This window comes from Panthera onca, chromosome X (genome assembly GCF_046562875.1).
Source record: "Panthera onca isolate mPanOnc1 chromosome X, mPanOnc1 haplotype 2, whole genome shotgun sequence".
Classification (NCBI taxonomy): domain Eukaryota; kingdom Metazoa; phylum Chordata; class Mammalia; order Carnivora; family Felidae; genus Panthera; species Panthera onca.
Genome location: NC_138357.1, coordinates 13,076,550 through 13,097,668, shown reverse-complemented (window position 1 = coordinate 13,097,668; position 21,119 = coordinate 13,076,550). Strand labels below are relative to the sequence as shown.

Sequence of the window (21,119 nt, the reverse complement as noted above, 5' to 3'; positions counted from 1 at the left end):
CTCGATCTCACGACTGTGAGATCATGACCTGAGCCAAAACTGGACACTTAACCGACTGAGCCACCCAGGTGCCCCAATTTCCTTACTTTTTAATTTGACAATCTTTCCCCCCTGGGTTTTATTTTCTTACAGACCTAACCGCTTAAATATACCCCTCTACAGTAGATTGTTGGGAGTGACCATCTCTGAGGAAATAGAATTCTTTCCCAGGGATAGAGAATAGAAAAGGCAAGATCGGATTATTTTGGCAGAGAATCTATGATAAGGTTTGAACTTCAACAGTTAAACCTCTCCACTGACTTGGTGGTAAAGGAAACTATAAACTGGTGTTCATCTTTTAGAGTTAAAAGTAATCAGGGAAAGGTCTAATGGCTCATTTTTCGTTGGGTTTTTGTATGAAGTAAATTTAAGCCAAAAGAACTAAGGAAAGAGGATGTGCATTTGTTGGAGCATGACCTCTTCTCCTTTTTTTCTTTATAATAATGTCTGTACCTTTTCAAATATAACTGTTTGAAAAAAAAAAAAAAAATCTCTTGATCGCCTTCCCTTTTTTTCCCAGCGCTATATTCATTCCTGTTCTGTCCCTCTTTATGACAATGCTAGGCTATCACTTCCGACGGTACCTTCTGTGATGTCAGTGAGGAAAGAAAGGCCCTACCATGAACTAGTATAGGGAGTAAAATGAATCAGTAAGAGCTTTTGTAAACCGTGCAAGCTATTCTTGGAACTGGCAATTCTGTGATGTTAAAGAAAATAATCCTAACAGCCTAAGGGAAAGAACATTCCAAATGTCTTTATTTAGCAACCAAACACTTGATAAAATATTCTTGCAGTTCCTGGTAGGGAAGATAAAAGGCCAGATAACCCCTAAGAGGACCGGTAACCTTGTTCCAAATACCATTAAGCAGACCTTCATTTCTGAAGTTCTTTAGGGTAAGTTTTAGAGCTCTTTGATAAGTACTGTCTAGAAGTATGTTTGCAATTAGCCAGGTCCTCCGGACTGTCCCAGGGCCTGATAAACACTGCCACCCCACTCTTCACCTCCAGTTTCCCATTTCCACTTTCAATTTCATGTGGAAGTTTTCAAAGGGACAATCGTACAAAATGCTCAAAATACTTCAAAGACATCAGCATCAGAAACCATGGCAATCGTCGGCTTTGATGACAAACAAGAATAAAAGTCTCCTCTCCCACCACCCACTTCGGCAGCATCGGGGAACATAACACATATAAAACATTTGTGTTATCGAGTTCTCTGCTTTAGGCGACGACAGCAAAAAATTCACTAGAATGGGAATTTTTCGGATAAAGATATACCACACTGGAAAAATTCGTCTCTCATTTCCTGACTGAGCTGTACCTTCTCCCGACTTTCTTTTCGGGTTACAACCCCCCACACGAATACTCAGGAGCAAATGGGCAAACGAAATTAAAGACGTACCTTCCGGTCATTTTCATGGTTTCGACAGGGACCAAATATAAACTGAATCCATCAAGGATACTGCCCACTCCAGATAAATATGAAAAAGGAACTTTGACAAGAAAGTGCACACCAGACAGGAGTGAAATGCACGCGTAATTGTGAATGAGAAATTTACCTGCTTGATGGCTGTAACAGTTATAACAAAGAAAAGCGGAAGTCCACTGGTAACGGGGCTCGTTGGCGTGTCTACCGTGACCTAGGGAAAGAAATTCAGTTGGACGTGAAATGAAAACAGGCCATTTGCGTGCACGCGGGACGTACCTGCTGCATCCATTTCGGGCAAAAAGGACAGACAAGACACATTCCGGCAGCAGGGTGAGTATTAACGCTCATCAAAACAAAAGCAATCCGCACAGCAGTTAGTTGAAGATAACAGTTCTAAATTCAGGCTTCGCTTTCAGTCCACCTTAGATTAACTCCTTCAGTGAAATACAACCAATCATTCACCATCCATTTGCTGAGCACCCTTCTTTCAGCCCCTGGGCTCTAAGGGGCTACGCTCTACATACAGATGTCGCTTTTAATAAGATAGAGAACAGTCCCTGCCCTCCTAAAGGTGGCAGCTGACAGGAAAACCAGACGTTGAAACAAGCGAGACGCTGAGACCTAAAGAGTAAGCGGAAACGAACTAGATGAAGGATGGGCTTTCAGGCACAGTGAACAGCATATGCAAAGGCTCCGTGGTCGGAGGGAGTGTAAGGAAGCCAGCGGCAAGAGTGTGGTGTGAGATGGCCGCTGCAGAGGGAGACAGAGGCAAGACCAGGAGGGGCCCTCCAGGCTAGAGTTCATGCTTTACCCCACACTGGGAAATAACGGAAGCTTTTAGGCAAGGAGAGGTCCCGTGAACAGAACTACATTTTGGAGAGATCATTCTCCCTCATTTGAGGCAAGCGGAACGGAAGGGAACAGGAGAGAAGGCAGGGAATCCACTTAGCAGGCTGCTGCCATAATCCAAGTAAAAGATGTTGGCCTGGATAAGGGTGGCCGAAGGTACACGTGGAACGAACCTCCAGAGGTATTTAGGGATTAACGAAGAATTTCTTGTCAGGGGCCATTAAAGAGATCTTCCAAGTTTCTGGTTAACATGGCTGGGTAGATGCTGTCGTCATTCACCGAAACAAAGGAATACTGAAAGCCAACTAGATCTGAGGGACAGAGGACCAGGAGTTCATTCTGCCCCCCACCATCTCTAATCTGCCCCCCAATCTCATCTCTGATCCCCACCACGGGCTTGTCTCTGCCACATACCCTGAGTCAGAGCCATAGGCTTTCATGCGGCTCTGTGCCCTCAGGCCCACCCTGAGATACCAGTCTGGCATTCTTCACCAGGTAAACTCGCTCTGGTCTTCCAAGGCTTAGTTCAGATATCATCCACGCACTGAAGCCTTCTTAAGCTCCTTTTGGTCAGAAAGACATATTAACTTCCAACGTATCCCTGTAAGATGTTGCCCAGGCTACTTTTATGACTTGTACTGCATTAAATTAGAGGAATACAGGACTGTCTTCTTGGCTGTAACGAAAATTCCTTAAGGATAGAAAAGTCCTATCTTGATTTGCATCTATTTGCTAGAATCACTGCGGGGCGCACGGTAGGTGCTTGGTACGCATCCACCGAATCCAACAGAACTGTGCTGTGTACCACGTGGAAGGATTCTTCAAGCTTTTTCTGCCGTTGATTTCATGCTGTCCTGGAAGATATCTTACTGTGGATCTAAAGGAGCTCCTTTTCAAATGCCCCATCGTTTAAGGCTGAAATTAGCTCTTTCCCATAGCATAACCCAGATTAGTTTTAAGTAGCAGAGCTAAATTAAATTACAGTACCATTTACTCAAAGCCTCAAAGTGGATAAACAGAAGCATTTTCCATTAACAAGGCATTTGAGCGATTTCACTGGGATGTTTCTGCTTCGTTTGAAAAATGAAATGAGGAAAAAAAAATTCCCTTACTGTAATAAAATTTCCTGGGGGTAATCTTGGCGAGGGAAAACTTTTGACAGCTCATAGACTTAAAGATGGAGAATGCAACGTAAGAGGTCTAAAATTTTAAACATAAAACATTAGCAGGAACACAGAGAAGATCAAGTCTGCCAGGCTTTCATACTTAAAAGTAAATGAATGAGGAAGAGCAAACCTGATAATCACAAAGAAAAAAGGATAAACTTCCAATGAAGCTGAAGCTGGGGCTCAACAAAGTAAAACTATTAATTTGAACAGTTTTGATTTTGGTATATGGCACTGAAATTAACGGCACACAATATATGTCCTTCTAGGATGAACAAAGATAGGAAATCAATGAAAGCTTTTAAAGAAAGTAACAAATTCTCAACAGGTTTTCTTTCTTTTTTTTTTTTAACAGGTTTTCTAAGTAAAAATGCTACTTTAGAAATATATAAAATCATATTAATCTTGAAATGTAATATTAGTATTTTAAAAAGTCTTAGTTTTAAATTTATTTATTTGAGAGTCAGAGAGCGTGAGTAGGGGAGGGGCAGAGAGAGAGGTAGAGAGAAAGAATCCCAAGCAGGCACAACACCTGACGTGGGGCTCGATCCCATGACCTGCACTGACATCAAGAGTCAGATCCTTAATAGACGGAGCCACCCAGGAGCCCCTAAAGTATCTTATTAAAACAAACCCTGAAACATCTTTTGGTCACGGGACATTTGAAAATTACAAATGGATTGAGAATCTGTTTGAAGTGATTAAGTTTCTAAGAGAGGAGCTCTTACCTGTACAAGGAAAATGATGAGAAAATAGAAATTTGCAATTCTTCTAAACTGTTCAAACAGATTCTTTGGGAGGAAGTTCCAAAGTGTATACTGTATGGGAGTAAAAATAAAAAGAGTATGATTAGAAAGGAAACTTGAAAAACCCTAATAATGACTCATAGGGGTCAGATTATCAAGACACTTTGAAAGCACATTTAAAACCCAAACCTCACACATACAAAGAAGCATACACTTAGAGGCATACAGGAGAAGTGAAGTTTTCACTTTGAGCGTTACAACTGGGCCATCTAGTCTCCAACCTCAGCCTTCCCTTACCTGATCTACATTAGGCTCCTCGTTAGGTGCTCTCATATCATCCTATACTTCCTCGATAAAAACTCGTTACAATGAATAAGTATATATGCGTGCATTTATTATTAAAGTTTCTCCCTCAGTAGGCAATGAGTTCTATAAGGACAGGCTGTTCATTTGTCTTTTTATTACTTTTTCCCCCGACACCTACAGACACAAGGTAGACACTAAATAAATTAGCTGAATGAATGAATGAATGAACAAATTAATTGCTCTGGCTCAGCTAACGACTGGAGTCTGGACCATTGTCACCAATGTAAACTCTGTCTCTATCAGTACCTCCCAACCTCCATGACAGCTGAGGTATACACATAACCCTGAGGCATAGAGGGCTTTCACTTTATTTATTTAATTTTTTGGTTTATTTATTCACTCTGAGAGAGAGAGCGCGCGCGCAAATGGGGGAGGGGAGGGGGGGAGAGATAATCCCAAACAGGCTGTGCATGGTCAGCACAAAGCCTGACGTAGGGCTTGAACCCATGAACTGTAAGATCATGACCTGAGCTGAAGTCAGACACTTAACTGACTAAGCCACCCAGGCGCCCCTCATTGTTTATTTTTAAAACAGTATTGAGAGCATAGGAACTCTGTTTTTTCTTTAAAAAATTTGTTTTAATCTTTATTTTTGAGAGAGACAGAGAGAGAGAGAGAGAGAGAGAGAGAGAGTGCGAGCAGGGGAGGAATAGAGAGAGAGGGAGACACAGAATCTGAAGCAGGCTCCAGGCTCTGAGCTGTCAGCACAGAGCCTGACGCCGGGCTCGAACTCACGGACCGTGAGATCATGACCTGAGCCGAAGTCGGACGCTTCACCGACTGAGCCACCCAGGTGCCCCAGGATTTAATAACTTTAGCTAAAAAGGCACTGTCCAGGGAGTCTGAAAAGATTCAAAGAGATGTCTAATAAATTCTACTGATTCTGAGTTTTAAAATAAGGGAGAATGCTAGTGTAATTTTAGGCTTGAAACTTTAATCCAAGAGTCTTTCACACAGGAGTTCTAAATTTAACCTTGGGCATGCCTTCAAAGAGTTACGTGGAGCTCACTGATTCTTTTTTTTCCTTTCTTTCTTTTTTTAAAAAAAAATATATTTATTTAAATTCAAGTTCGTTAACATACAGTATAGTTTTGGTTTCGGGAGTAGAACCCAGTGATTCATCACCTACATTTGACACCCAGCGCTCATCCCAATAAGCGCCCTCCTTAATGCCCATCAGCCATTTAGCCTACAAAGGGCTCAATGATTTTTTAAATTTTTTAATTTTTGAGAGAGACAGAGGCAGTGCGAGTGGGGGAGGGGCAGAGAGAGAGAGAGAGAGAGAGAGAGAGAGAGACAGAGAATTCCAAGCAAGCTCCACACTGCCAGCATAGAGCCCGACGCGGGGCTCGAACTCCCAAAACCGTGAGATCGTGACCTGAGCCAAAACCAAGAGTCTGACACTTAACCAACTAAGCCATCCAGGCACCCCGAGCTCACTGATTCTTAACCCACTGAAGTGCCTCCAAGATCAAAGCTCAGGGTTTTTAAAGGAAAAAAAAAAAAAAAAAAGTATGATGGAAAAATATAGTGAAAACTAAAGATTCTAAAGATCCTAGCAGGATGCAATCAATGCTCCTTTTGCTACAGAAGGGGATTTCCAAATTTCATCCCAGCTACAAAATTCTGGTGATTCCCAAAGGTTCTTGCTGATTGTATTAAAATCAAGTAGGAAGGCTGCAGAGAACAGGTTTTTCTAAAGAAAAGTATTGTGTTCCCCGAAGAAGAAAGGAACACTAACTTTATTAGTAAAAAATTTAAAGCAGGTCAAAGTTTCTCTTCAGTGTTCCTGTGTTAATAAGACTTATTCCCGGTGTTACACTGACATTACTGATGTCATTTGTTAACAAACAAAAAGCACCCATTAGGACAAAGTTATTCTTATTACCGAAAGGTTCAAGAAGGAAATCAACGCTTGCTACAAAGCTGGAAGGCAGGTAATGTATTCTACAAATTGTACATTTCTTCAACTAAAAGATTCTGGTGAAACATATAAGCAGCCAAAAGGCACGTGAAGAAGGAAAAGTTCACATTGTGAAAATAGTGTTCTCTCCAGAATGGACCGAAAGGCCTCTTCTAACGAGAGAGCACGCCACACAAGCAAAACCCGTGAGAGTGAGGAAATCACTAGTACTTCTCGGGAATGCAGTAATACTCATCACAGAAACATGAATAACAATACCGGCTACCATCTACTGAGTCTGAGTTATGGAGACTGAGTTACTGAGTTACCATAGGCCAAGCGCGGGGCTTAAGGGCTTTCTGTGGATTCCTTTCTCTCATCCTCGCCACAATCCTCTGCGGTAACTACCGTTAATATCTCCATTTGATAGATAAGAAAACTGAGACACAGAAAAGTTCGATGACTTCCTTTAACTTCAAACCCAGGCCTTCTGTCTATAAGGACGAAGTTCTTCACCACTACACCGTAAGCTATTCTCTTATAATTATTCATTATATTAAGAATGAAATCTTAATCTTCTAAACCTTTGTGATTGAAAAAGAATGAAATCTTGCCGTCTGCAACAACATGGACGGAACTAGAGGGTATTATACTAAGCGAAATAAGTCAGTCAGAAGACAAGTATCATGCGACCTCACTCATATGTGAAATTTAAGATACAAAACAGATGAACATAAGGGAAGGGAAGCAAAAAATCATATCCAAACAGGGAGGGGGACAAAACAGAAGAGACTCATAAATATGGAGAACAAACTGAGGGTTCCTGGAGGGGCTGTGGGTGGGGGGATGGGCTAAATGGGGAAGGGACATTAAGGAAGACACTTGTTGGGATGAGCACTGGGTGTTATACGTAGGGGATGAATCACTGGAATCTACTCCTGAAATCATTATTGCACTGTATGCTAACTAACTTGGATGTCAATTAAAAATGAATGAATGGGGGCGCCTGGGTGGCTTGGTCGGTTAAGCGTCCGACTTCGGCTCAGGTCATGATCTCACGGTCCGTGAGTTCGAGCCCCGCATCGGGCTCTGTGCTGACAGCTCAGAGCCTGGAGCCTGTTTCAGATTCTGTGTCTCCCTCTCTCTCTGCCCCTCCCCTGTTCATGCTCTGTCTCTCTCTGTCTCAAAAATAAATAAACGTTAAAAAAAAAAAATTAAAAATGAATGAATGAATGAATGAATGAATAAAATGATAAAAAAAAGATGTCATTCTTTTTCTGAAGTTAGTATACTGTCAACTCCTCTTTTTCTGCTCTGGAGCTTTTATTAAAAAAAAAAAAGCACATCAGTTATAATGATCAGCAATCTAGAAAGATTGCAAACACGTAATATTTACAGAGAAAAGAGAGCTGGGTTGTGTTTCAATGCAGAAATGTTCACTTCTTTACTCTGATTTCTAATACATATGTACACTACAGAGATATATATGCAAACCTGTTCAGAAACAATCTTTATTTGCCCCATGAGCTCTTGACTATTTAAAAAAAATATCCTGGGGTGCCTGGGTGGCTCAGTCGGTTAAGCGTCTGACTTCGGCTCAGGTCATGATCCCGTGGTTCGTGAGTTCAAGCCCCGCGTCGGGCTCTGTGCTGACAGCTCCGAGCCTGGAGCCTGCTTGGATTCTGTGTCTCCCTCTCTCTGTGACCCTCCCCTACTATCTGTCTCTCTCTTTCAAAAATAAACAAACGTTAAAAATTAAAAAAAAAAAAAAAAAATCCTAATGCATTGTTTTGCCAACTGGCAAAACTGAAGCTAGATAAAATATGAAAAATATTATAGTAAATACAAAAAGATTTGACAATTAGATGGGAGTCTTATAGTTCTTTTAGAATGTGAAATCACAAGTATACTACACCAAAATGGTTATCGCTCGTTTAATGAAGGTGACTTTACCATCAGTGTGTTACATTAGCATCTTCCACATTAAACACTATGAAAAATAATTTCCTAGAAACTATTTCATATTTTACTTGATGCGTAATAAGAGAGAAAAAATAGATGGGGCACCTGGGTGGCTCAGTCGGTCGAGCGTCCAACTTTGGCTCAGGTCATGATCTCGCAGTTGGCGAGGTCGAGCCCCGCGCGTCCGGCTCTGTGCTGACGGCTCAGAGCCTAGAGCCCAGGGCCTGTTTTGGATTCTGTGTCTCCCTCTCTCTCTGCCCCTCCCCGCTCATACTCTGTCTCTCTCTGTCTCAAAAATAAATACAAACATTAAAAAAATTTATAAAAAAAAAAAACAAAAAAACAATAATAGAGAAAACTGAGAAAGGAGCCCCCGTGGTACAATGATGTGAAAAGGGCTCTTCACTCAGAGCGACCAGTCCTTACAAAGCAGGTCTGCTCCTGCCTTTCGCCTAACTCTGCTTGGTGACCATGGCACTAACTTAATTTCTCTGCATTTGTTTTCTTTGTCTGTAAAGTCAGCAAGGTGAACAGATAATCTCTCAGGATCTTTCAGTTTTAGAAGCCTAGGAGTCTGAGTCAAAGGACTACTACTGTTATCTTGGATACTATAGGGTGAGATACAATTTTCAGTCAAAGGACTGTTCCCTATCCTGCGCAGGTATGAAAACTTCTGGCTGAGGATAACTTTTCTGCCCTAAGGTTAAAGATGAACAGGAAAGACATTTTATCCAAATATACTCAGAATGTTCTATAGGCTAGTAGATACAGGCTCATTAGGCCAACACAGTTTTCACTCATTCTGTACACATTTTACATGTTAATCCCCTATGTAAGTATAATCTAAGTATAATACTACGGGGGCGCCTGGGTGGCCGTCGGTTAAGTGTCTCTTGCTCACAGCTCAGGTCATGCATGATCTCACGGTTCATGAGTTTGAGCCCCGTGTCGGGCTCTGGGCTGATGGCGTGGAGCCTCCTTGGGCTTCTCTCTCTCCCTCTCTCCGCCTCAAAATAAATATGTAAACTTAAAAAAAAAAAAAAAAAAAGGCATAATCTGTACTGCATCACCACATAAAGAAAAATCACGTGTATTTGAAAACTAAATGTTCATTTTTTTTAAACGTTTATCCATTTTTGAGAAAGAGAGAGCGAGCACGTGTGCGTGAGCAAGGAAGGAGCAGAAAGAGAGGGAAACAGAGGATGTCCCAAGCAGGCTCTGTTCGGTCAGCGCAGAAGCCCCACGTGGGGCTCGAACCCACGAACTGCGAGATCATGACCTGAGCTCAACCGACTGAGCCACCCAGGCGCCCCTAAATGTTACCTTTTTAAAGAAAGGGCATAATTTTGTTTCAGGTCCTAGGTGTTGGCAAACTTGCAGCGATCCAACTGTCACAAACATTTTAGAACTGCCTTGCCAGGCTACACAAAGAAGTAGGGAAGATTCTCAACTGTGAATCTATCGATTATCTGCCATCTAGCACCTAGTACCTAACCTGGTTCCCAAGGTCAAGATTAGCGAACTAATATTAGTAGAATGAGGACAACTGCGTACTCGGAAGTATAAAGGGGGCTTTCACATATGGAGCATTAGCTCCATTTCATAGATGAGGACATTTAGACTCAAGAGATTAATTTGGCCAAGGTCACACAGCTAGTAAATGGTCAGGCCGGAATTTAAACATGTCTTTAAGACTTGCAGGTCACAGCTCTTAGCACTAGACGATGCTGAAGGAAGATGATTATTCAAATGGTGACATAGCTACAGTGATTGAACTCTTAACTGTTCCAGCAATGTGCTGAGCAGAACATACCCTTTAGGACCCAGGAGCGTACTCGAGGAGCTTGGCAGTGGAACAGAGAGATATAAATGTCATTCCAGGATAGCACCCTCCAAAAGAATGTAAATTATTTATAGCCTCTTCCATCCACTTTAAGAGCAATTCAGGAAGCTTTGGGCAAGTAAATAATTCCCACTTTTAGCACCCTTTAAGGCTTAAAGTTTTAATATGCAGAATCAACAGGCACTATGAATAATAATGGAAGGCTAGTGAATAATATGTCAGCTGTAACAAGACAAAATGATGCTTTAAAAAAACCCCAAACAAACCAGCCTTTGGGTGGTTGCTAGACGGTGTTTAAGTGCACATCCACGTATGCATATATAAATACATACACCGGCTTCCTTGGAGGCATAAGTAAGTGCATGATCTGGCTCACTATATGAATCACTATATATATCTATTGAATTAAAAAAACAACTTACCTTAGATGAGACTATTCTATTATCACAAAATCTCTGTGCAATGTAAGCTTCTGTTTCTGAAACTGGATGATTGCCAACAAACACTGTGCGTGTACCAACTCTTTTCTCTTCTCCAGCACACTGACCAAGAGAAAGGGGGGGAAAAGTCAGTTTCTTATCACATTTCTCCATGCTTCTATAGAGCTCAGAATTCTTGCCTAGGCATGCTTCATTACAATCTAGAGAGACCAAGTACTAAAGAGGGGAAAAAACCTTGTTAGGCTACTCAAAGTCCACTAGGCTTAGTCGCTGACTTAGTGAAGATTAGTACGAGTGCTGCTTGAGACAGCAGTTCTGAGGCCAACACGGCAATTCGAAAATGTTTAAATTTTTCTAAATTCCAGAGAAACAGTATTTTTCCTGCCATTTTTCTTTCTTCCATAGAATCTCAACCATCACCATCAAAGCAACGCACTCACTTAGAACAGGTCAGACTGGGAATATTTATCATACAATGACTGAGGGCAATCTTGTCAATTTCGTATCAGAGAGTCCAAAGCAGAGGGCAAATCACTTCTAAACACAAAATAATTACTTGTAAGTATAGAGAAACAGAATGGCTGTCTTAAATGATGACCAAAGACTTCTACAAAGAGAAGTTGTTACTTCTTTGGCTTTACAGGAAAGACATCCTTTGTGATTTCTCAGAGCCTACCGTCAAAAAGTCCCATTTCACACGATATGTCTCTAATGCCGCTTCTACGTTTTTTAGAAGTAGATTTGCTGAATCTAGAAGTTCTAAGGTTGAGCTCCATTTTACCTCACCCTTTTCTTTCACTGAGGCTTTACTCTGTTGGTTTTTTTTTTTTTTTTTTTTTTTTAAAGATTCTCCAGGAAGTTTATTTTGCAAACCTTTTGCATTTCAGGTTTTATTGGCTTACACTGTTATAAAGAGAAAAATGTATACTGTTTTGAACACTGAACGATTTATCATTTTGTATGTTTACTTTTAATTGACCTTCAAATGCAGCAGCTCATGAGTTTAGTATAAGTATTCTTGCCACCCCATCCCACGTCACTGAGTCAAAGAGTTGAAGAAGATACACATACAAAACACACCCGGGAACACACACAAACACAGGCCTTCTGTAAAGTAAACAAATCTTTTGTAAGGTACATAACGGCTCCTTTTTGGAACTTTCTATATCTAGTTCATGTCTTTTTTGAAACTGGGATATTCCTAGTTCTCAGACACAATCTTTATAAAGCAAAGCGTTTATCTCTTTGCAAACTCAAGTAATTCTTTAGAACAATGTTTTTCTTATTGATTGGAAAAGAAAGGAGTGTGGAAGGTCAAAAAGGAAAAATCACTTCAAATGGTCAAAACAGAAGAGGACTGAAAAAGAATACATTTAACAGTGTAGGGAGAAAAATTTCACGGATAGATGCTATTAAAAATATTGATATTCAAAGGAATCGCTTTGGACCCACTGCCAAAAACTTAGATTTTTCTCAGTTAATTAAAACCAAGAGTGGTGGTTTTATTTAGGAAGATACACTGAAGTAAGAACGAAAGGATTGTACAATTTAATTTCTATATAAATGACTGTTTGAATATACAAAGTATCGAACAGAAGCACAAGATAAATTGGCAGAAATACTCAACCAAGAGCAATGATTAAGACCACCATTTCAAAGATCTTCTATGTACAAAGAATGAAAAAAATATTACTGTTAGAAGACTTTACAACAGCGCACAACTGAATCCAATCCTAATTCATTCCTCTTATACTTCTTTCTTCTTCAGTATCAGCGGACCCACATTACCTCCTGTCACTTCATTGTTTCTTATGTGAACCATCACAGGCAGGAAAGGTTTAGAACGCCATCGCCTATGGTAAGCTGCTTTAGTAGGACACAAATCTTCAATGTTTATTTCATTCACCACTTTGGGATTTTCCTTTTGTATTTTAAGATTAATCAAGCTATCCTTCCGTTGTTTTTATCCTCCGGGAGGAATGGACCAATTGCAACGTAGCCAAGTGGTGAAAAGTACACTAAGCAAAGGCAAGAACTGCAACAGCGAGCTGGGTGATCCTGGTAATGTTCTCAGGCCAGGGAGCCACTTTCGATATGCCGGAAGCTGCACCTGCACGATGCCTTGGCGATGTGGGCCACGCCCTCCGGCACCATCTTTCCCAGCAGCCCCCACCGCTCCCCAGTCGAACTGCCAGGCCGCTACTGGCTCCTGGCTTCTTATCTTAAATCAGGGTAATACATTTTCTTATACAAATTGGGGATAGTCTCCTTTGATGGTACTATATTATTGTGTTTGAGACAACCATATATTTAAGTCAAAAAAAAGACAGGAACCAATATCCACGTATGTATTTTCATTATATTCTTTTGTCTCAAATTTTTATTTGCATTCTAGTTAGTTAACATAAAGTGTAATACTGGTTTCAAGAGCATAATTTAGTGATTCGTCACTTACATAATACAACACCCAGCACTCAAAGTAGGTAGGCACAAAGATTCCCCTTCCTATCCTTGACCCCAAAATAATCATTTTAAAGCAAGATTACTTAGACCTTGCAAAGTTCTCCAAATGTCACCCAAAGGATGCATTTCGATCTGAATTTTTGTATCTTATATTGATATTATAGGGAAAATTATTATTTTTTTCAATTAAAAAAGTAAAAATCGGGGCCCCTATGTGGCTCAGTCGGCTAAGCATCTCACTTCAGCTCAGGTCATGATCTCGCGGTTCATGGGATCGAGCCACGCGTTGGGCTCTGTGCTGACAGCTCAGGGCCTGGAGTCTGCTTTAGATTCTGTCTCTGTGTCCCTCCCCTGCTCATGCTCTGTCTCTCTCTCTCTCTCTCTCTCTCAAAAATAAACACTAAAAAAATTTTTTTAAAGTAAAGATCACCCCAAAGTATAAGTAAGACCTCTTGACTCATTATTTTCATTTCAGCTTATTAAATAATTATTTAGTGGGATACTGCTTTCAAACTCTGTAGGGAATCAATCAAAAAGTATTGGGATAAATTGAAGTAGGAGAGATTTAAGCTGTATATAAAAAGGGCAACTTCTGGAAATCTACCCTGGCATGGGCTAACAGAATCTCTACCCATGGCAATCTGGAAAATGTCAGTCAGTATCCGTGCTAGGCAGCATAGCCACTTACCCGCTTGCCCAAAGACAGGGCATTATAAGACCCAACAGTTCCTGGAAGATGGTAAACAATACCTTTATCAGAATGGGAGCTATATACATTTTGATTCAGGGACTGACTTCTTTGTTTGCAACTGTAATATACAGGGTCTGACACAGCCTACTGAGAAGAGCACTAAATTTTCCATAATATGCATTTTGCAAATTGTAAACAGAAAGGGAGTACACCGCAGGGCGCCTGGGTGGCTCAGGTCATGATCTCACCATGATCTCACCCTTCGTGGGTTCGAGCCCCATGTGGGGCTCTGTGCTGACAGCTCAGAGCCTGGAGCCTGTTTCAGATTCTGTGTCTCCCTCTCTCTCTCTCTCTCTCTCTCTCTCTCTCTCTCTCTGCCCTTCCCCAACTTGTGCTCGCTCTCTGTCAAAAAATGAATAAACATTAAAAAAAAAAAAAAAGAGCGAGTACACCTTGCTAAAGTCTAGCTCATTCTGATTCACCCTTACCCTCACCTTCCATCGTAAGTTAGTCTTCGCTCAGTCTCTACAACAGACCCGAACCTTATAATGTACAGATTTATTTGAATTACAGAAATTGTCAAGTACATACACACACTGCAATTTATGACCTTTAATATTTGTCTGGTTGGTTAGTTTTTCATGCAACCAAGACACGACGGTAGAGTAAATAAGAAGAGTTACCTTTTATGCCAGTTTTCAGACCATTCTACCAATGGGAAAGGAGGAAGAGGAAAAAGGAAAGGCAGAGGGTCAGTGAAGCAGGATGTCTCCTGCACTGCCAACATACATTGTTCCCCTTGGTTAACAGTGGCCACTTATTAACTTAAAACAAAAATAAACTAGTACTTCCCCACTTCTGAATGGTCTTCACCTTTCTTCTCTGGCAGTTACTAGCATTCCAGAGAACAAAAGGCAGGGACAAGCATAACACAATTTCTGAGGTCTGTCATATTTTTATGAATTCCCTACACGTGAGTGGCATTTTCGGTTTTACTAAGAGCTTTCCCCATGCATTCTCTCTCTGATCACTTTCAAATAAGGCCTACGTGACTTCTAGGTCTATGAAGTTGGGAGAAAATGGATTGAAACTGCTGTGTAGGTTTGGGAGGGCGGGGGAGGCGGGGTGGTCCTAGCAGCGATCATCGTTAGATGATGAAAACGGGGCCCGAGAGGAATTGTATAACGTCTACTGAGGGTTTTTTAAAAAAGGGCAAAGTCTCCTCAGCCCCGGCAGGTTTGGGTTTGCAGCTGCCTGGGACTGGGGCTGGAGCTGAAATAGGACTTTTCCAGGCCTGCTTCACCCTCAAATCTGAAGAACCTGCAATTTCTGGTGGAATTTGCTCTAGCTTATAATGCTGTTTAGTTTGCATAAAAATGGCAGCGCTGAACTCATGTGTAAATTCACTGTAATTTTCCGCTTGCTGCCAATGTAGTGGTTTTAGTTCCTGTGACTGTGAATAAGGTAGGTGCCTTAGCGAGGGCAGAGAAACTCCAAGTAGGAATCATTAAAAAAAAAAAAAAATCTCCCTTCGGGATGGCACACGATGTAGTGTGGAGTGGGAGGATATGATTCCCGCCACCTCATGATGAATTTTAATTCATTAACAGTCCATCCTGTGTTGAAGTGCTTCCCATCCAAATGTCCTTAGAAATGGCATTTTAAAAAACTGAAATGTGCTGGCACGGATTCTATTCTAATGACACATCATACACTACAATAAAAAGTAAGGAAAAATATTAAAAAGCGCATCAATAATACATGGGCCGATAGAGAAAGCAATTCAATTCTTTTCCTCAAGATAAAAGCGCCACCCTTTTGTACCCTTGATTTATAGCTCCATAGGATGAACTGAATATTATAGGGAAAAACAAAGGTAAGTAATTTATACCAAAACATCGTGTCTCAATAAAAATCAGAGTTAAATGACACTGTTATTCAACTAGTACCATCTTAAAATCCATGCCTTTGCTAGTCATAAAACATAGAAAGCTGTTGAAAGTATAATCTGTGTCTTGATTGCCTCTAGACCAGTTACTCAATAAGAACTGAGAGAAAATAGAGACCTCGATACAAGACTGTCACTATAAAACCTGGCACAGAATCTAAAACAGCTCATGTCCCCGGCCTTTCCAGGTGTTTGCAGACTTAAAATTTTTCACGAAGTCACAGATCAGTGGTTCTTAATTCTGGCCACACGTTGGCTTTAAACGCAACACCGATGCCTGGGTCTTTTATTTAATATTTAATTTTTCGGGAAGCTCCCTAGGTGGCAACTCTAATTTGCAGCCCATGCCTGTGAAAACTGCTACAGACTCTTTCTCTTTGAATTAGTGATCGCTCTTAACTAAGAGTCTACAAGTTTTTAGTACACCAGCCATAACCCCACATTAAAAAAAAAAAAAAAGTTTATTTATTTTTGAGAGTGAGTATGCACTTGCCAGCAGGCGTGATTGGGGGCGGGGACGGGGGTAGGGGGAGGTGGATGGGCGGGGCCAGAGGATCTGAAGCAAGCTCTGTGTCCCAGGCAGGGCGGGGCTGGAACCAGCGACCCTGAGATCACGACCTGAGCTAAAGTCGGATGCTTAACCAACTGAGCCACCCAGGCGCCCCGACGTTTTTAAAGTAATTATAATAATTTAAACAATTTGCTTTCCAGAGGGTAAGAATACAAATAACCCTCAAATAGTGCCCCCCCCCCAATCACTTTAAGCTGCTCACAAAATGAGATTCTCCTTCAATACTTATTTGGCATGTGGTTAATCTCCCATCAATTATTTAGATCGTCCCTTGCAATTACACCATTATTTTTATTGGTCATCAGACTGCTCTTTGTGAGTTACTAAAGCGAATGTTAAGTAGCTGCGCACAAATGAACAAAAACGAATTATTAAAATTCTGAAAACCTGGCAATGATTTAAAACTGTTCTCGGCACCCCGGCCCCAAAGCTATTTTCCTTTCTGAAGCACTAGTATTTTTGAACGGCATAATCAGTCTTAAAAAGGCCAAATGAACTCAAAATTGAAAGAACGAACTAGCGTTTCAGCAACATTTCAGGCATCTATTAAAATGCTCCTAAAAGTCAGTGTTTCTGTTCTAGGGCTGGAGGGGGGAGGTGCCGGGATGGGGTCACCACGCTGCCAGGGAACATTTCCAGCGTATTAAGCCTCTAGGTTAAAATTGCTACAATGTATTCAGTGGTCACGTTGCTGAGGTTTCCAAGCCCACTCCATTGTAACAAGCCAAGAAGAATAATCTCGATGTGTAATTTATAGTCATAACTCTAAAAGGAGCCTGAAAATCACACTTTTCAGATTTTGCTTTCACTGCATCTTCTTAAGTGATTAAGCTGTCTCCCTCCTTTGCCAAAGGTAGTGAAGCCAGACCAAGACAAGACATTTTATGTCTTCTTGCCGTTAAAGCTTAATGATGGTCATATCAACCCATACTCTCAAATACCTGACCAAAAGACAACTGAATATTTACAGCACATCCCTAGTCACAAAGATGGTCTCTAGTTAGGCATTACCTGATGGCGGCACACTTAAGTGAACAGAATGTGCTATAGGAAACGGATATTAAACCCCACAAAAACAAAAACCTCAATCAGCAACCACAATCCTCAGGACCTCCATAAAAAGCCTTGTTGGGAAACTCAAGAGTTAGACTTTGATTATCCAAATGTGATCCACTGAGCAGCTTAATGTCATCAGGGGCAATCAATTCTAAGTGTTCTCCATCTGGTCCCCCTTCCCACCATGCCCTCACTTCAAGGACCTCAGGGCTACAGAAATGCGGCTCTAAAGAGGAAATCCGGCTGTCTTACGGGATGGCTAATAATTGATAGATCAAAATGCCGTAAGCATTTAGTGACTCAGGATTCTAACAGAATTTTCTTCATGATTCAGATTCTTCCATTTACAGAGAGTCAGTGAGGTTCTTAAAGTTCTGGCTGGGGATCAGCAACTCCACTTTCCTTGTTGACAGACTTTCTCTTAACACTAGGGCCTGACAATATGCACACAAACTTAACGAGAGATGAACTGAGCACACAGGTTGGTAAGGCCTGAGAAGCTACTTTTCACTTTCACATCATCTTGCATTCCAAACACTTAAACCTACAAACTCTAAATAGAGAGGTATAGGACTTCCACGGATAGGAACGGTGAGGCTGGCTGATCACCTTGCTAAGCCCGACCTGGCTGCAAAGAGATCAGAGTAAAAATATAGATCACAAACCTCAGAGGCAGGAGGGAAAGATGGGACCATCTGCATTGTGACACGCGACAATCTGCTAGCACAATGGCAGCTAAGTCCCAGAGAAAACGCTGCAGATTATCAAGCAACTCGTACCCACCCCCTGTGATCCTTGTAAAGTTTCCCAGAGTTTGGGAAGACAGCCAACTGTGGCTTGCAAGTTTCTGTACCTCCAAGGGAGGCGGCCAAGCAAGTTCTAGGAGATTGCTTTGTTCCTTAAGACTCTGAAGCAGCGTTCTGGTGGCATGGCCTCTGTTTCACACCATTGGACATCTTCTTGTTACTCTTCTCCCAACATTTGATTTGCCTCTGGAGCTTTTGCCTTTAAAGTATCCTTTAAAAACATGAGTCCCTTGTACCACACAGTATTTTTCTCATCTTGTAGAGTTCTTTTCTAACCCATGCGTACGACAGACCGACCAAGACAAGAAGCGGAATTAAAAAACAAACTTTTGACAAAAGGTCAATTGAACTTTGGGTTCTAGGCAGGTAAACAGTATAAGAGGAAGAGATACAATGCAGATATTCTCTAGGATACCCTACCATGAGAGACGGAAATGCTTCAGAACTGTGTACCCAAATATATATATGGCCTTAGCAGATGGTTTTTGTGGAGAAGCCCCTCAAGGCTGGAAGATTTTCTTCACGTTTTAGAGATCTCACAGGGAAGGAAGTTTTATCTCAGCAGCAAACAGTAATACCTAACACCTAACAATGGCAAGGAAAAGAACCCCTGGATGGATATTAGGGAGAAAAATGCCTTTACCAATATCACTACCTAGAAGAGACAAATTCTCATCCAAATATCACTTTCTAGGTCACCAGAGAAGAATTCTCATTACAGTGTAAGGAGAGAGAAAATAAACCCTGGCTGGAGCAAAAAAATATATTGTAAAAGAGGTACCTGAAGTCCTGAACAGGGCTTTATCTCCCATTTCAATGATAGCACCATTATTTTTTAAAGTGAGAATAAGTTTCCTAGAAAGGTCTAACAGTTCAAATATATGCTGGAGTATGTCCAGTGAAACCAGTGAATGCATTTTTCCCTCTGGTATTGTTAAATATCAGACAGAAAGCAAACTAGCCAGAAAAAAAAAAAAAAAAAAAAAAAAGGCCAGGTTGTAAATGTAATTAAACAGCACATCCAGGCTATAGCTGTTGTTTTAACATACCCAACAAAAGAGGCAGGTAAAACCCAAAATTCCATTATGGAGGATGGCTGAGCTGAACAACCAAGAAAATAACCTGGTGGGGGGGGGGGGGGCTCTGAGCCGTGACTCAAGACTCGCAGAAGGTAGCCACTTGTTCACTGAAGTATTTCTAGCCTTCCATTCAACCATGTTCTCGCGGCAACTTCTTGGCTCGAATTACAGTCTCTTAGGGGCGCCTGGGTGGCTCAGTCAGTTCAGCGTCCGACCTTGGCTCAGAGGTCACGATTTCGCAGTTCGTGAGTTCGAGGCTCACATCGGGCTCTGTGCTGACAGCTCGGAGCCAGGAGCCTGCTTCGGATTCTGGGTCTCCCTCTCTCTGCCCCTCCCCCCGCTCGTGCTCTGACTCTGGCTCGCTGGCTCAAAAATAAACATTAAGGGAAAAAAAAAAAAAAACATGACAGCGTCTTAAAGAAGTCTGTGCTTGAAAACAGCACCTTCCCTATAGGCAATGGCTTTTAAGGCAAGGTTTGGAGGGAACAGAAGAAGCAATAAAGACGTGGCCCTGGGAAGTATTGTCGATACCTATGCTTAGCGACATTATACACACACCTATGGCTTAGTTAGGGGAGCCCCCGCTTCCTTTAACAGTAAAATAGGTTCACGTAACTTAAAAGACGGCTTGCTGTAGGATTAGCAAGACACCCAGGGTTCACTTTAAAGGATCGGAAAGCCTATTTCCTTGAGAAGAGGATGAAGCTTGCAGATACTAACCAACTACGTGAAGACTGAAATTCCAGGAACCGGGTTAGCACACAACCAGGCAACGGCTTCAACGTAATTCGGGTGTAAATGTGTTATTTATAGCAAGAAGGCTTCTGGCTCTACAGCAGGGGCCCAGGCAATTCTGATGTCACCCCTCCACAGTGCGGCATGGTGAATTATGGCCCATTAGCAGACAGTGCTCGGTGCTGAAAACACTGTTCCTTCGTCTGCACAAAGAGGACTACAGTTGGTCAGGGAGAGAGCAGGTGGCACTCGGACCACAAGTGAGGGCACTCCAGGAGGCCCCTGGAGGCTGCTGTCAATAACAGAAGCCATTCGTCCTTTGGAACTGCTGATCTGACCCCATGGATGTAAAATCAGCAAATCACCCCTCCCTCTGTGGCAGAGCACATGGTCACTGGGAGGCTGCACTGACACTATTGATATGGTCTCGAAATCTCCCTTCTCTCCCCCCAAAAGCTTTGGATCTGGGTGCTGCTATAAATTTAACAGGTGACCTGTAATTATTCCTAAAGCATGCTTAAAAGACTAGAAATTAGCAATATGTTTGAAACATAATGTAACCTTTCAGTGTATGTATGGAAGAAAGACCACATCAAATAAATATGGCTTTATGGCTTCATTGTGTTATTTGTGTGGATTATTACTTGTGTACCATAAAAATGGATTTGTGAAACTTTAATATGCCTTCAAGCGGTGCCAACTAGAAATGCCACCGTAAGATGGACTGGGAAGACTATGAGACTACATCACGCTACGTTTCCCAAACTGCATTACGTGGGACAATAATGAGGTTCCTCCGAGAAGGAGAAAGGCTGCTTGTATAATCCCCTCTCCTGGGCAATGCTATTCTATTTCCTACTTCTTCACAATCAGGAATATCGGCAAAGCACTCAAGAGTATGAGGTGAGATAACTATTAAATTTGTGACAATTTCTCTCCGAGTATGCCAAAAATAGATAAGGAAAATTGAGTGTTTGGCTATGATCCCAAGTGGGTGCTTCTGCTTCTGAGGCTTAATTATGAGAGG

General features: G+C 41.6%; 1 protein-coding gene and 1 pseudogene across 13 annotated transcripts in view; both read right to left on the bottom strand.

Annotated features, from left to right (window-relative positions):
• The window catches only part of ATP11C (ATPase phospholipid transporting 11C (ATP11C blood group)), a 171,185-nt gene that overhangs the window by 79,880 nt on the left and 70,186 nt on the right, over window positions 1-21,119 (bottom strand). For all 13 annotated transcript variants that reach the window (XM_081794226.1, XM_081794229.1, XM_081794231.1 and 10 more), the window contains 3 exons: window positions 10,726-10,845; window positions 4,212-4,301; window positions 1,599-1,679 (listed from right to left, as the gene is read on the bottom strand). In XM_081794226.1, coding sequence (XP_081650352.1) covers window positions 1,599-1,679; window positions 4,212-4,301; window positions 10,726-10,845 — 291 coding nt within the window. The remainder of the gene's footprint in view (window positions 1-1,598; window positions 1,680-4,211; window positions 4,302-10,725; window positions 10,846-21,119) is intronic.
• LOC145714387 (CDGSH iron-sulfur domain-containing protein 2 pseudogene) lies at window positions 12,269-14,398 on the bottom strand (annotated as a pseudogene).